At 33.9% G+C, this 13,648-nt stretch overlaps 1 protein-coding gene across 2 annotated transcripts in view; it reads right to left on the bottom strand.

Annotated features, from left to right (window-relative positions):
* The window catches only part of CCSER1 (coiled-coil serine rich protein 1), a 1,291,424-nt gene that overhangs the window by 404,877 nt on the left and 872,899 nt on the right, over positions 1-13,648 (bottom strand). For both annotated transcript variants that reach the window (XM_045791946.2, XM_045791951.2), the window contains one exon: positions 12,799-12,843. In XM_045791946.2, coding sequence (XP_045647902.1) covers positions 12,799-12,843 — 45 coding nt within the window. The remainder of the gene's footprint in view (positions 1-12,798; positions 12,844-13,648) is intronic.

Raw genomic sequence — 13,648 nt, forward strand, 5'->3', positions numbered from 1 at the left:
GTAGTGAAGAGAAGGGCCATATGCACCCCAATGTTCATAGCAGCAATGTCCACAATAGCTAAATCGTGGAAGGAGCCGAGATGCCCTTCAACAGATGACTGGATTAAGATGATGTGGTCCATATATACAATGGAATATTACTCAGCTATCAGAAAGAACGAATTCTCAACATTTGCTACAACATGGACGGCACTGGAGGAGATAATGCTAAGTGAAATAAGTCAAGCAGAGAAAGACAACTATCATATGATTTCTCTCATTTATGGAACATAAGAACTAGGATGATCGGTAGGGGAAGAAAGGGATAAAGAAAGGGGGGTAATCAGAAGGGGGAATGAAACGTGAGAGACTATGGACTATGAGAAACAAACTGAGGGCCTCAGAGGGGAGGGGGGTGGGGGAATGGGATAGACTGGTGATGGGTAGTAAGGAGGGCACGTATTGCATGGTGGACTGGGTGTTATACGCAACTAATGAATCATCGAGCCTTACATCGGAAACCGGGGATGTACTGTATGGTGACTAACAGAATATAATAAAAAATCATTAAAAAAAAAATTAAAAAAAAAAGCCAACTCTCTTACGCTGCCTCTTATTATGTAGTCATTTCTTGTTTAGAGAAAATTTAATGAATTTTTGTGCCATAGATGTCTTTGTCTACAAAACATATATAAAAGTCTTATAAATTATTTTATAATCCTGTTGAAGCTCCATTAACATCGACGTTGTTTGGAGTCTTCTTGGACCTCAAACTGTGTGAGTTCTATACAAGAGCATCTATGAATTACTCCCAGAAATGAATACTAAAGTTACTATGTTCTCCGGGCATCACCTCACTGTTTCTCTTAAATGCTTTTCACATTCCTTTCCTTGTTGCCAACTCTTGAACTATTTTCAACATGGCTCTCACCTGTTTTATTTCATCAAAAGTTGTTTATTAAGATCAGCAATATCTTTTTCAAGGCAAAATTGGAAGGTCGTTTGCTTTCCCTGATGCTTTTGACCTTTGTCCACTTTTGGCATTTTTTTATTTGGCGTTACTTACTCTCAGCATTCCCTGTGACCTTTAGTTCCAGAGAGTAAACTAGAACAAATACATTATTGAATATAACTTGTTAGAGGAGAAGACAACAACATCTTTGATAGGCCACAATTGGAAGCAAGGAAGACAAAATAAACCATTTTTCCATTTTTGGTAAAAAGTAGCCAAAAGGTTACATACAGCATACACAGAATGTTAAAATTGGTTCCACATGCTTCAACAAATGTGTTTAATTTCTAGAATTCAGACTGCTAGAATATTAAGTAAATCTATATTTCTTTTTCAAAATATTTTATTTATTTGAGAGGGAGAGAGAGAGAGAGCAAGCACAAGCAGGGGGAGGAGCAGAAGGAGAGGGAGAAGCAGACTACCCGCTGATCAGGGAGCCCAACATGGGGCTTGATCCCAGACCCCGAGATCATGACCTGAGCTGAAGGCAGACGCTTAACTGACTAAGCCACCCAGGCGCCCCAGTAAATCTATATTTCAAGTGATTTTATATAACCAAGTATAGGACAATACTCATGATTTGATTTAAAATTTCTAAATGTTATGATTTACTCATTTTGAATCTAATATTCTTGAGTACCTACAAATAAGAATGCAAACTCCCACAAGCCTTTACTTTCTCCCAACTGTTTTATAGGATATTCCTCTAAGTCCTATTTGTGATTGTCTACCCCTGATGCCATGCAGAAATGAACAAGCAAGTGTATTGTGAATTTTCCTATGGAGAATATTGTCTAGTCCCCCTCCCTTTGGCTTATAAAAGAGAAGAACATGTCATGCTAATGTTCACATTCACATATCAGCAACAATTTGGTTTAAGAAATGCAATGGATCAGATCTACGTTGAATCAGTAATATCTGGATAGAAAACTGTTTTAATTTACTGTATTTCCAAGATGTATCTCCCCTTACAGGATATATTATTTTTAATCAGTGAAAGATAAACCCCCCCGACTCCAGATGTAATAGATATAGAGAAGAGGGACAATTGAGAAGTTCACTTTGCAATGATGATCAAGAACTAATTAAGAGGACAGCCCCAGTCAATAAGAAAATTGCACAAACTGCTTGTTTCAGATGCATTTATATTTTCCTAACCTAACTCTTACTGATTTAAAAATAATGCAAGAAAATGAAATGACAATGATAACTCAAAGGATAAATGAAATGGTGCTTTTATCATTTGAATATCATAAAAGGAAAAAAAGAAAAAAAAAGGAAAGAGAAAGAAAAAAAAAACTTTTTTTTTTGCCCTAGTTCCTGTTGCTAAATGTATTTATTTGATTGAAGGATGTGAATGACCTGGGGGAAATGACACCACACTGTCTATATTTAAAGGTGATTGTCCAGCTATAAAACAGATAGCTGAGACCATCATTTAGGGGTGCTTTTATCATTTGAATATCATAAAAGGAAAAAAAGAAAAAAAAGGAAAGAGAAAGAAAAAAAAAAACTTTTTTTTTTGCCCTAGTTCCTGTTGCTAAATGTATTTATTTGATCGAAGGATGTGAATGACCTGGGGGAAATGACACCACACTGTCTATATTTAAAGGTGATTGTCCAGCTATAAAACAGATAGCTGAGACCATCATTTAGGGGTAGTGTTGCTGGGGGCAAAATATAATTTAAAAAAGTAAAGAAGCAACCTAGTTTGCACAGAAGAATGACAGAATTAGAGAACAGAGAAATAGAGAAAAAGAACTGATTACTGTTCATTTTTCAAGCAATCAAGGAACATTCCTGGCAAATGGATGCACCTGACACTATTCAATTTGACATAAATTTTAAGTAGATTTCTATTCTTTATACTTAACCAATCCCTAACCAAAACAAAATAGTAGCTGAGGTCACGATCTTCAATAAGATGATGTCTATATGCAATCAGTGGGTTGGGAAGACGGAGGGAGAGAGAAGGAGAAAGGGAGAGAGAACATGATTGTTCAGCAAGTGAAAACTAGATAACTCTTCTGAGGAATGCCAGGAGTCAAAATGTCCAGTTGTGGTAAATCTCTCATTTCACTGCTCCTGAGTCATGGTGTGTTGAAGTTTTACTCTGAAGTTGTGCTTTCTAGGTTTGAATCCCAGTTTCACCACTTACTAATTGTAAGACTCCGAGCCAGTTATTTGAATTATTTCTTATTTTGCTTCTTCTTTGAAATGAGAATAGTAGTGGCTATTTCAAAAGTTTGTGAGGATTCAATGAGCGAATATGTATAAAGTGCTTACAACAATGTTAAATACTTAATAAACACATAATAAGCACTTACCAAGTGTTAATTCAAATATTTTTATGGTGAATACACAGGACTCTATTTTTCTAGCGGTTTAGAGTGAAATGTACACTACAGATCTACAGTCCCTTATCCGAAATTCTTAAAGTCAGATGTATCTGGTAATTCAGAATTGCTCCAATTTTAAAATAGTAATACAGAGCATATACCATATCTTTTGAATATCCTAAGTAGGGTTTGGAGCAGTAACTTGTACAAATGTATTGATATTTTTGTAGCAAAATATAAATGTCCACTTTAAGTGGGGGGAAAAAAGACTATAAACAGGCTTGTATTAGTTCAGGTCAGGGTTGGGTCAGCAAATGAGCTTTAACTCCCCTTTGGGTGGTATCCATTTTCAAACCTTTGGGGTTAATATTAACATTGCAGAAAAGGAATTGTTTTTATTTACTTTTATTTACTGTTGATGGTTGGAATTTGAATGTAATCAAATTTCAAGGTTACAGGATAGAACAAGAGGCTCCTGAGTAAGTAAGTGAAAGGCAGAAATGAAGATTCTGAGGGAAATGGATGGTGCAGTTGTATTACTTTTAGTATGTGTAATGAGCTGTATTGTGTCCCCCCCCAAATTCATATGCTCAATCCTTAATCCCAAGTACCTTAGAATGTGACTATTTGAAGAAAGGACCATTAAAGAGGTAATTAAGGTAAAATGAGTCCATTAGGGTTGGCCCAAACCAATATCACTGTCTTTATAAGAGGAAATTTGGACACACGCACAAAACAGTGGGGGATGTGACACCCTGAGGAGAAACCATATAAGGACCATGTAAAGACCATGCCATTTGCAAGCCAAGGAGAGAAGTCTCAGAAGAAGCCAAATCTGCCAACGCCTTGCTCTTGGACTTCTAGCTCTATATCTGTGAGAAATTTTCTATTGTCAAAGCTACCCAGTCTATGCTACTTTGCTATAATGGCCTTAGCAAACTAATAGAGTGTGTCATAGAAATTTTACTGAAAGCTGTTATTTTGAAAACAACTGTCATTTGCATGAGTCTGAAGTTCTCTAATCTTTACATTTTTAATCTAATAAAACAATTGCTCAAACAATATTTTGACAGCACAATGTTTCTTAGAAGCTAAAGAATTCTAAATATATGATTTTGTTATTGGAAATCTTACTTAAAAAATTTTAGATTACATATCAAGTAACAATGTGGTGATCACGGATTCAGGACAGAGGGAGGTCCTGTGATACAATTAAAGGACAACAATGGAACTAATCAGGAGTTCTCCGTTCCATTAAGCTGAGTATTAATGTCTAGAGAACTGTGTTAAAGTGACAGATTTTGGCAAACGATGTAAACAGAAAGTAGACATAATGTGAAATAACTGTCATCAACTGAAGGGATGACCAAAGAATGGAAAGAAATTTGGGGATCTACTTCCAAGTAGAGAAAAGGAAGGCCATGGAGTTCTCTAGAAAACAGAAGCAGTGGGTTCTTGTAGCTTTACAAGATTTTAATACATTAGTCAGCAAAAGCAATTGAACATTTATGTGGGGATTATTTGTTCTCCATGAAAATATAAATCAACACAAAAGATATTCTCTTACTAAGTTACGATTAAGTATAAAAATAAAAATGTTTATTTTCTTCTGTAGATTTTTGAGGTGGCAATTGGCTTCTATTTATAATTAAGAAAGGAATCATAAGTGATTTCCTTATTTATATATGAATAAATACTTCCCTGATGGAAGCAGGCTGACTTAATTAGACCACCTGGAGTAGAATATTTCTTTTGTATCAATTGACATAAGTAAAGGTCAAGAAATAACTGTATATTCAATTACATACAAAATAAAAACAACAATGCAAAAAAAAAAAAATTCCTGAGTTTAAGAATATACTTTCAAAACATATATATAAGGCAGTGAAATAAAACCATAACTTGTTTTTATCTTTTCAACTGAAGACATCCCCAGGTTTAAACTGATTCTAAAACCAATATATGTTCCTTATAAAAACAGGTATCTAAATTTATATTAACTAGAAAGTCAAATCCTTATACTATAATTCTTCTTAGTCCTCATCTCTTTGTAAAAACCACTTTAAAATTATAAATCTTTACAAATACCCAAATATTTCTGAAAACAAAGACTCATAAACAAAGAAAATATGGTACATTTAACAAAGAAAATACGTTGCATTTATGAACCCTGAAGTCAGAACCTTCATTTATTTTACCTATTGTGCACATTGATGCAAAGCTATCATGTCATAAACTCTGCCTAGAAGCATCCTGCCTGGATCTTACCACTTTCTAAATATCCACCACATTCCCCATCCTCCATAACCTCTCTATTTAGAGACCTACTAAAACTGTCAATGTAGTGTTCTTTTTAATTGTAATAGAACTAACAGCTTTGCTTGATGAAAAGATTCATTTCTTTGTGGTATTTTGGTAGGTTAATAGTAAAAAATTGTATTGGTCTCATTGAAATTTCTGTGTAACCTGACTTAAGCTCCTCTACTTGAAACATGATCCTCCGAGGCTACTGAAGTCTGACAGCAACAGTGAGGTAAACCCTGCATTGGGTCTAACATTTAAGTTCTTTTTGTCAACCTCTTAAACACAGAGTTTCTGCCTCCTAGAAATGAGAATGTTTTTTTTCATAATCCTTTCATTATCTAATCAAATTTGAAAGGTCTTACCCTGAATGAAAACACTATCTGCAGTTTGTTTTCATGGCTTTCCATCGTGAGTCAAGAAGAAGAGGTCTAGCTACAAGCTATTCATGAGTATAGGTTTTGACGTACTGCTTCCCTTTAGACAAAGCTCTTGAGTATCCTTTCCAATTTTATAAGGACTTTCTTCAGTCTTGTCTTTGTTCGTTCTATTTAGTTTAATTTTGCTCAGAGTTACAGGGTTTGTTAGGTTCTCTACCTGGGCTTAGGCCAGGGTCTTAAGACAGAAAGTTGTCCTGGCAAAATTTTCATGTGGTCTTCTCAATATATTTGGCTCTCTAGGTCAAATTCCTGATTACTTGCTATTTTAACTCATACATATGTCTCTAATTGGCATAATTCCATCTAGTACAATCTGAAATTACAGAGTCAATTTTGGGAAACTTTGTCAAGAACATGATTGTTGGATTTTGCTTGATGAAATTCACTAGGATTGAAATTATCATTCTAACATGTTGTGACTATTCTCTAGTGTGGCTCTCTGTGTATGTTTGCAATGGGTTTCCTATATGTAAGGCCTCCTTTATCCTTCCATGGTGATGATTTCATGCCTGTTGAAGCTGGCTTCTTCTCACTGCTCCCCTTTCCTCCCACTTTTTTTTTTTTCTGCTTCTCTTGGGAAATATTGTTTTGTCATTGCCAGATACTCAAGGAATATCTAATCTAGCTAATCAAATATATCCAAAAGAAAGTGATATATGCAGTGTATCTCTTTTGGATTTTCTTCCTCATCTGAGGTACTACTAAGGATGTTTTCTTTCTTACGGAAGTATATCTAATAAGTTTAGTTATGCTTAATCAACAGGTTTCTTTTGGATAGTCTCTTGGAATATCAACAGTCTACAAGCATAGAAGAGATCTTCAAATTCCAATTTGAAGGTCACTCAGAGAATAGAAAGGATATGAAAAATAGCTTCCAAAACTTACAGGCCTTATTTTTGCTCCCCGCAAACAATGCTAAGTGGAAAATGTAAATCCATTTTTCTCTCATCTATGATATAAAATATGAAATTAAGAATTTCTGAGGTTCAAAAAAAAAAAGAATTTCTGAGGTCAAACAACGGATTGCAAGTAGATTTTGTTGTCCTATTTGTAATTTGTCATTTCAGAACCAATTTAGAATATAAAATCCTTTAAGTGTCAGGCTAGGCCTTGAATATCTTTGACTCCCATGGAGTAGGCTAGTTCACGTAGAGAGTAAAATCTTCCAGCAACATGACACTCTGTCTCTGACAGAAGAATAAATGAAGGGAATATCAGATAATATGAAAAAACATAACAGTAATTGTTGCCATTTATTGGGTGCTTTCTATGTGGCAGGCACTGTGCAAAGAATATTGTACATATTAGCTCATTTTATCATTTCAACCACCTTTTGAAACAGGAATAATTATTAAGGTCTCATGTAATTCTTTCAATTAAATAGTATTTATAAGCACAAAGATCTTTCACCTCCTATATTGTCTGTCAGTAGTGAGAAGGGGAACAAAAGGAATATTTTATTTTTTACTGAGTTCTTAAAGGTCTCTTCAACTCAAAATCAAATTATAAATCAGTTATTCCTCAACAGCAAACTATAAGCACTGAACCACTGAATAACTCTGGATATAAAAGGAAGAGTTATCTTCATCTCAGCTTTTATATCTCAAGAAAGAATACAACAGTAGCCAATATATATTTCCTTCCCAAAACTGTGTTATCACTGAGGATATAAAAGAATTTCTCATTCTACCAAACTCTACAGCAACCAAGAATGGGATAGCTGAAGTTGAACAAAAGTAGAAACAGTCTATTCTGAATACTGAACAGAAGAAAACATGTTAATGGAAGAGAGTTTTGCAGAAAAAAAGTATTAAAGATAACTGGTAATCAAGATCTGTTTCTTGGTAAAGATTCATTATTTGACGCTACAAAATAAAGCTACAAAAAGTAGTTATTTTCTATAATTTCAAAATTATATAAAATATTAGATTTTAAGAGAGCAATGGAGCTTCAACACTATTTGCTATTCTTTGCTGTTCTTATTTCCAAGAACAATACAGTTTCTTCAAGTGTAGTTCAATCCTTAGTGCTCACATATTTACCTTCTTTTATTCTTTTAAAAAACAACTCTCTCCAGAGGTCTGTTGGACCTAGGAGAAGTAATATCGAGTTTTCTTAACTTAAGCAATAACCTAGACCTCAAATAATCTGCTTAATAATTCTAATTAAATTATGTATGGAAAGAAAATTCAAAGTGATTTTTATTTTGTTACGCTTGAAATAATGTTTGTGCTAATATTCCAGGTAGATAAATTATTTTCAAATCTAGAGTATCATTTATCTCATTCTTTAAATTTTCTCCCTTTTAAGGCTCAAATTTAAAAATGACTTTCAGCTTCAAGTAGAAATATGTAATTTGCCAAGAGATAAACAGTGCAAAGTCTATCCAACTATATTACAAAGGCATAACATCCACTATTTATCAGAATAAAATAATTACCTTCTTTAGAAATATCGTATGATTAAGTGCAAATTAAGTGAATAGAAAATCTTAAGTTATTGTTTTAAATGAATAATGCATTTAAATATAAAGTAGGGTTGGGTAAATAGTATTTAACTAAATATTTGATTTCCAGTCTACCTTTTTTAATGTCTCTATGTTTTCTTAAATATTGGAAGTTCATATCATCCATAAATTCCTATTTATGGTTTTTGGCAAAAACAAAAATAGACAAAAAGACAGAGGACTGGGAATACTGTAGTTCAATAGAGAAGATGAAACATCGTGGACTATAAAACAGATACGTTGCAAGACATGCTCATGTTTGTTTTGTTTTGTTTTTTTTTTTTTGAGAATGACATATTCACGAATCAGCTGTTTTAATAATTTGAAACGTCTACTTTTTCCTAACAATGTGTCTATCAGAATCTATCTGCATGTAATTGCATCCCCCCAAGTGGGATTTTTTATATCATTGCCAAATATAATTCACTGAAAGATTTCCAAACAACAGGGTATTTTTCTAGAAAAGGGATGAACAAGTCTATAATGTGTTTTGGTCATATTCCTAAGGAATGCTTTTAGGAATTTTCTAAAGTGTTAAATTTCTTTCAGATATTTGAGAAGGATGTTCATGATTTGTCTTTTAAGAGTGTGAAACTATTTACTCAAAATCTTCAAGAACACCAATATTATTAATCTTGTTTTCAGAACTCCAGATAAAGAATGGCAACATGATCTCTGCTTATTCTGTTCATCACTTCGGGAGGTCTGAGGTCTTCAAATTATGTAAAAGTGATCCTTGATCATTACACACTTGTACTGTATTTCAATCCTTCTATGGTTCAGAAATCTCTGTAACTTTCAAAACACAGCTGCAACCCGAAAGTTCAATTGTATCTATCTCATATTAGCTTACCACGTTCAGTAAAATCTCTGAAATTAAATGTCCAACCATGATTTAGATATCTAACCATAATAACTAGTTATCTTCATCTATGATATAAAGTCATATATTATGTGTATTTAGACTTGTGATTTAAATACCCAGAATATGGATGATTGAGTATTTTTGAGGTAGGGTGGAAATAGAGACAATCTGCCATTAAAAATTAGTAATGTATGCATACATGCACAGATAAATCTTTACTTAGTAAACAAAAACTGTACTTTGGAATATATGATACCATTTGAAATAACAAAAGTATACAGTCTTTTAAGAAAACTTAATTCGATCTACATTTAACAGCAAAAGCATTGTGTGGGATAACAGAAGTTCCTTGAGAAAAGAGATACATTGATTTATCTGCGTGTGATACCCAATGACTTTTCACTGAGGCTTTTCTCTAAGTTACAAGATCTCACTAGAGGCAGGAAGTTCATTTACGATCAGGTAGAAGTATCGGTTAAATAATCACATTTTGTACAACATTCCACTAATCTCCCTTTTTAAACATCTATTATGATTAGCCCCCTCAATTTATACACAGTATAAATTGCATGTATAAATATGCAAAAATACTCTTGTAACTTTTTTTATCCAACTAATATCTATTTTCAAATATTTCACAATAATACAAGCGATTTAGGTGCCGCCCATCTCCATTTCCTTCGGAAAAGTAGTTTATATTTTAATCACTTCTTAATTTATATTGTTATACAGCACGTAGTGTTTAAATGTGGTCTTCCTGTGTAGCAATTAGCTTTTTAATAGTATTTACCACTTAGCTAAATAGGATATTACTGCCTACTTCAATTTTCCATGCATGCTCTAACCATTGTCATTATCTCAAATAAGTAAACAGAACATTTTAAACAATACGTTGTTTAAAATGTTAAACCTTCTTATAAATATTTGGTAACGGGCCCTCTGTATTACATCCATCAACACCTAGTGGGAATATCTGTCATTTAAACTGAGACAAATTAATTCATCTTAAGAAGTAATCATTGCTATTAAATTTTCATCAATCACAACAGCATTAGGATAAAGAATTCTAAGAGAAGGCTTTGAGTAAGAATATTCTAAATTTACACATTTCAAATTAACATAATCGGATGTATACTATACATCATTGTAAAGCACACGTAATAGAACACAGTGCATAGGAATCAGAAAGATACATGACATTTTGTAAGCAAGAGAAAGCAGAAGGCTTTTAACACAGTCATTGCACTTTTTGTTTATAGATCACCTACCCCTGAGACTTGCCAGAACAGTTTTCACAAATATTTCACCTAATTGTCTGAACTCTTCCAAAGTCTCTTACCATAGAATATATAGGGTTTTATAAACATGGGGAAAACTAAGGTGAGTGTTAGGTTAAATAGAGATATGCCCATTTAATCCAGTATTGCACAGAGATCAAGTGAAGTGGTTGTTTTGAATTTTAATAGTCACCATTTAGTTTATATTCTGGATCAGGAGTATCAAGTGCCAAAGAGAATACTAGACTCTCACTGATCTGATGAACTTACCTTCTTCAGAATCACTCCACTAACCTCAGGGAGAGACCCAAATCATGTTGTCCCCTCTATACAGATGTATATATCATACTGTAGATCATTAAAATTTTGACCTCCCCGCAAATCATAAAATAGTTTTAAGAAAAAATAATAATTTAAAACACATTATCAACATGTTCTTTACCCACAAGTTTCATTTCTAATACAGAAAATGAAAAGAAAAAGCAATAAAATTTAACAGTAACTGCTCAATAAAAATCAGTCATTCGGCTTTTAAAGATAACATGAAAAAAAACACAGAAGCTTGATAAAACAAATGAAGAATTTTGCTACCATTTAGCAATGCCATTATATGGGTAAATGGATTTAAGTTTACCTTTTTGGACACATAGTTACTATTGCAGTAGGAGACAACAGGGAGAAGCTGGGTAACTCCAAATTCTATTTCCTTAAAGGCACTGGATCAGCAGAGATCAATTGTGGCAGTCCTGCTTGGGTGTGAACTTTCCACTTAGGAGGTGATAAGCTAAATTCTTTCTCTAAGTAGATCCATTTTGGTTATGTCTGGATTAGTTACCCTCCCAAAACTAAATGGTTCTGGGGTCTTCCTTACACAGTACACACTTTTTACTCCTCGTTCTCTCTTTACAAATGACCATATCCTTATGTCCTTGCTTTCCTACAACATGAAAAATATCTAAAGACTTTTTTATGTTTCACTTTCTCCAGCTCTTCTGCCAATGTGAGCCAATTATTACGTGTCACTAAAAAGAATAGATTATTCTGGGTGGAAACAGCAAATAAATAGGAAAGAAGCCCGAAATAACAAGTGTACAAGGATCTAAAATGCCAAATACTAAGAACATACAACTGGAAATTAAAACAGCAAGAAAGAAGGGGAAAATACTTTGTAACTCAATACAGAAGAAATCTCTTTTTACAGGAAGAGAGGCCACAGATGGAAAGGGAGTAATATTTATTGTCTCATTTTGTAAAATGAAATAGTTTCACTTTTACCAAAAAACTATTAAATAAATATCATTTAAAAATAAACTTACCTTTTGGGCAACAAGAAAATACTGATTTACAGAATTAAATATTATACTCTCCCCTACCCCCAATAACCCGAATCACAAAGTATAGCATTTACACATTTTAGCATGGAAAGAATTTTAATCGAAGTTAAGTCTGCCCATTCACTGAGAGTTAGAAAATCATAATATATATATATAATGTGCATGATACAGTATTATGTTTGATACTATTTAAAGTTCCCCTCTTTATAAAGCATCTGGGATAAACAATAATTATAGAAAGCTTTAAAAGTGCTAGTCTTACCAAAGCAACTTTACACTATCAAATAATGCATGCCAACTTTCTAGCATATGCCAATGGCCTTGGATAGGAGAGCGAAGAATCCCAAATGTCATAAAATGTTTGCTTTGTTCGAATTTTACTAATTTCTCAGTAAAGCATTTTAAATATTGCCTTGTAATGTTGGTTTAAAAAGGCTTTGCTACCCCATCTCGAGGGTTCTGCTGCTGCAAAAATCCTTTTTAACAGAAACGATCCTTACGTAACCAGAGAAACAGTACTTTGTCTAGCTTCAGAGAAATAAGCACAAACAATGCATTTATGTAGATGTGTAAAACGTGCTTTGACCAGACTGAATGGGCTATATGTACACAAACTTCCTCTCTACACATTCCCATTGCCATCATCATCACCACCATGATCATCGGTCACCGTCACCCACCACATCACTGCAGCATTGTAAGCACTTTGTCTTTTTCCCTCGCCCTCTCCCTCAGACTTTCTTACCTCTCTCCCTCCTTGTACTGCCTCCAGTCTTTTCAGGTTCAAACCCTGAAAGAAAAAAAATAAAGTATACTATTGTCAGCAAAGAAGTAATTAATAATTTGTAATTAGTAGGAGTGCAAACATTTTGAAGTAAAATAATTCACTTAACAAGGAAGATTTCTATATAGATGACTACCTCACACATCCGCAGTATCTGTATCTGAGTACGTCTTCAAATGTGGTACCGGCGCATTTCTTGCTAAATCCTAAGATCAGAGGTAAATATAAAATGTAAAGCATTTGTTTTAGCTGTGATTGCCTGTCCCTTGGTGAAACCACAATCTAAACGGTGCTGTCTAAAACTCAAGTAGCACATATAGGATTTTCTGTGAGCATCGGATGCGAGAGGCTCAGTCGGACTGGGAATGGGCATTCACATACAGCCGCAGAGGAGATCAAATCGAACAGTCTTTGAGGCTGAGGAGGAGCACCTATTTCATACAATACTCTAAAAACCTGTCTACTCAAAGTGTGGTGCCTAATGTATTGCCTGGGAACTCATTAGTAATGCAGACTATCCATGAGGATGTAACCTATATCATGGTGATTATAGTTAATAATACTGTACTGCATATTTAAAATCGGTAAGAGAGTCGATCTTAAAAGTCCCCATCACGAGAAAAAAAATTGCAACTATATGGTGTTGAGTGTCAACTAGACTTATTGTGATCGTTCTGCAGTATACACAAATATCGGAATCATTGTGTTGTACGCTTGAAGCTAACGCTATATGTCAATTACACCTTAATAAAAAGTTGCTTATTATTTAAAACAATGCAGACTGTCAGACCCCACCCAGGACACACTGAGC

The sequence above is a fragment of the Ursus americanus genome, chromosome 8 (genome assembly GCF_024610735.1).
Source record: "Ursus americanus isolate L20-20 chromosome 8, mUrsAme1.1.p, whole genome shotgun sequence".
NCBI classification, from domain to species: Eukaryota; Metazoa; Chordata; class Mammalia; order Carnivora; family Ursidae; genus Ursus; species Ursus americanus.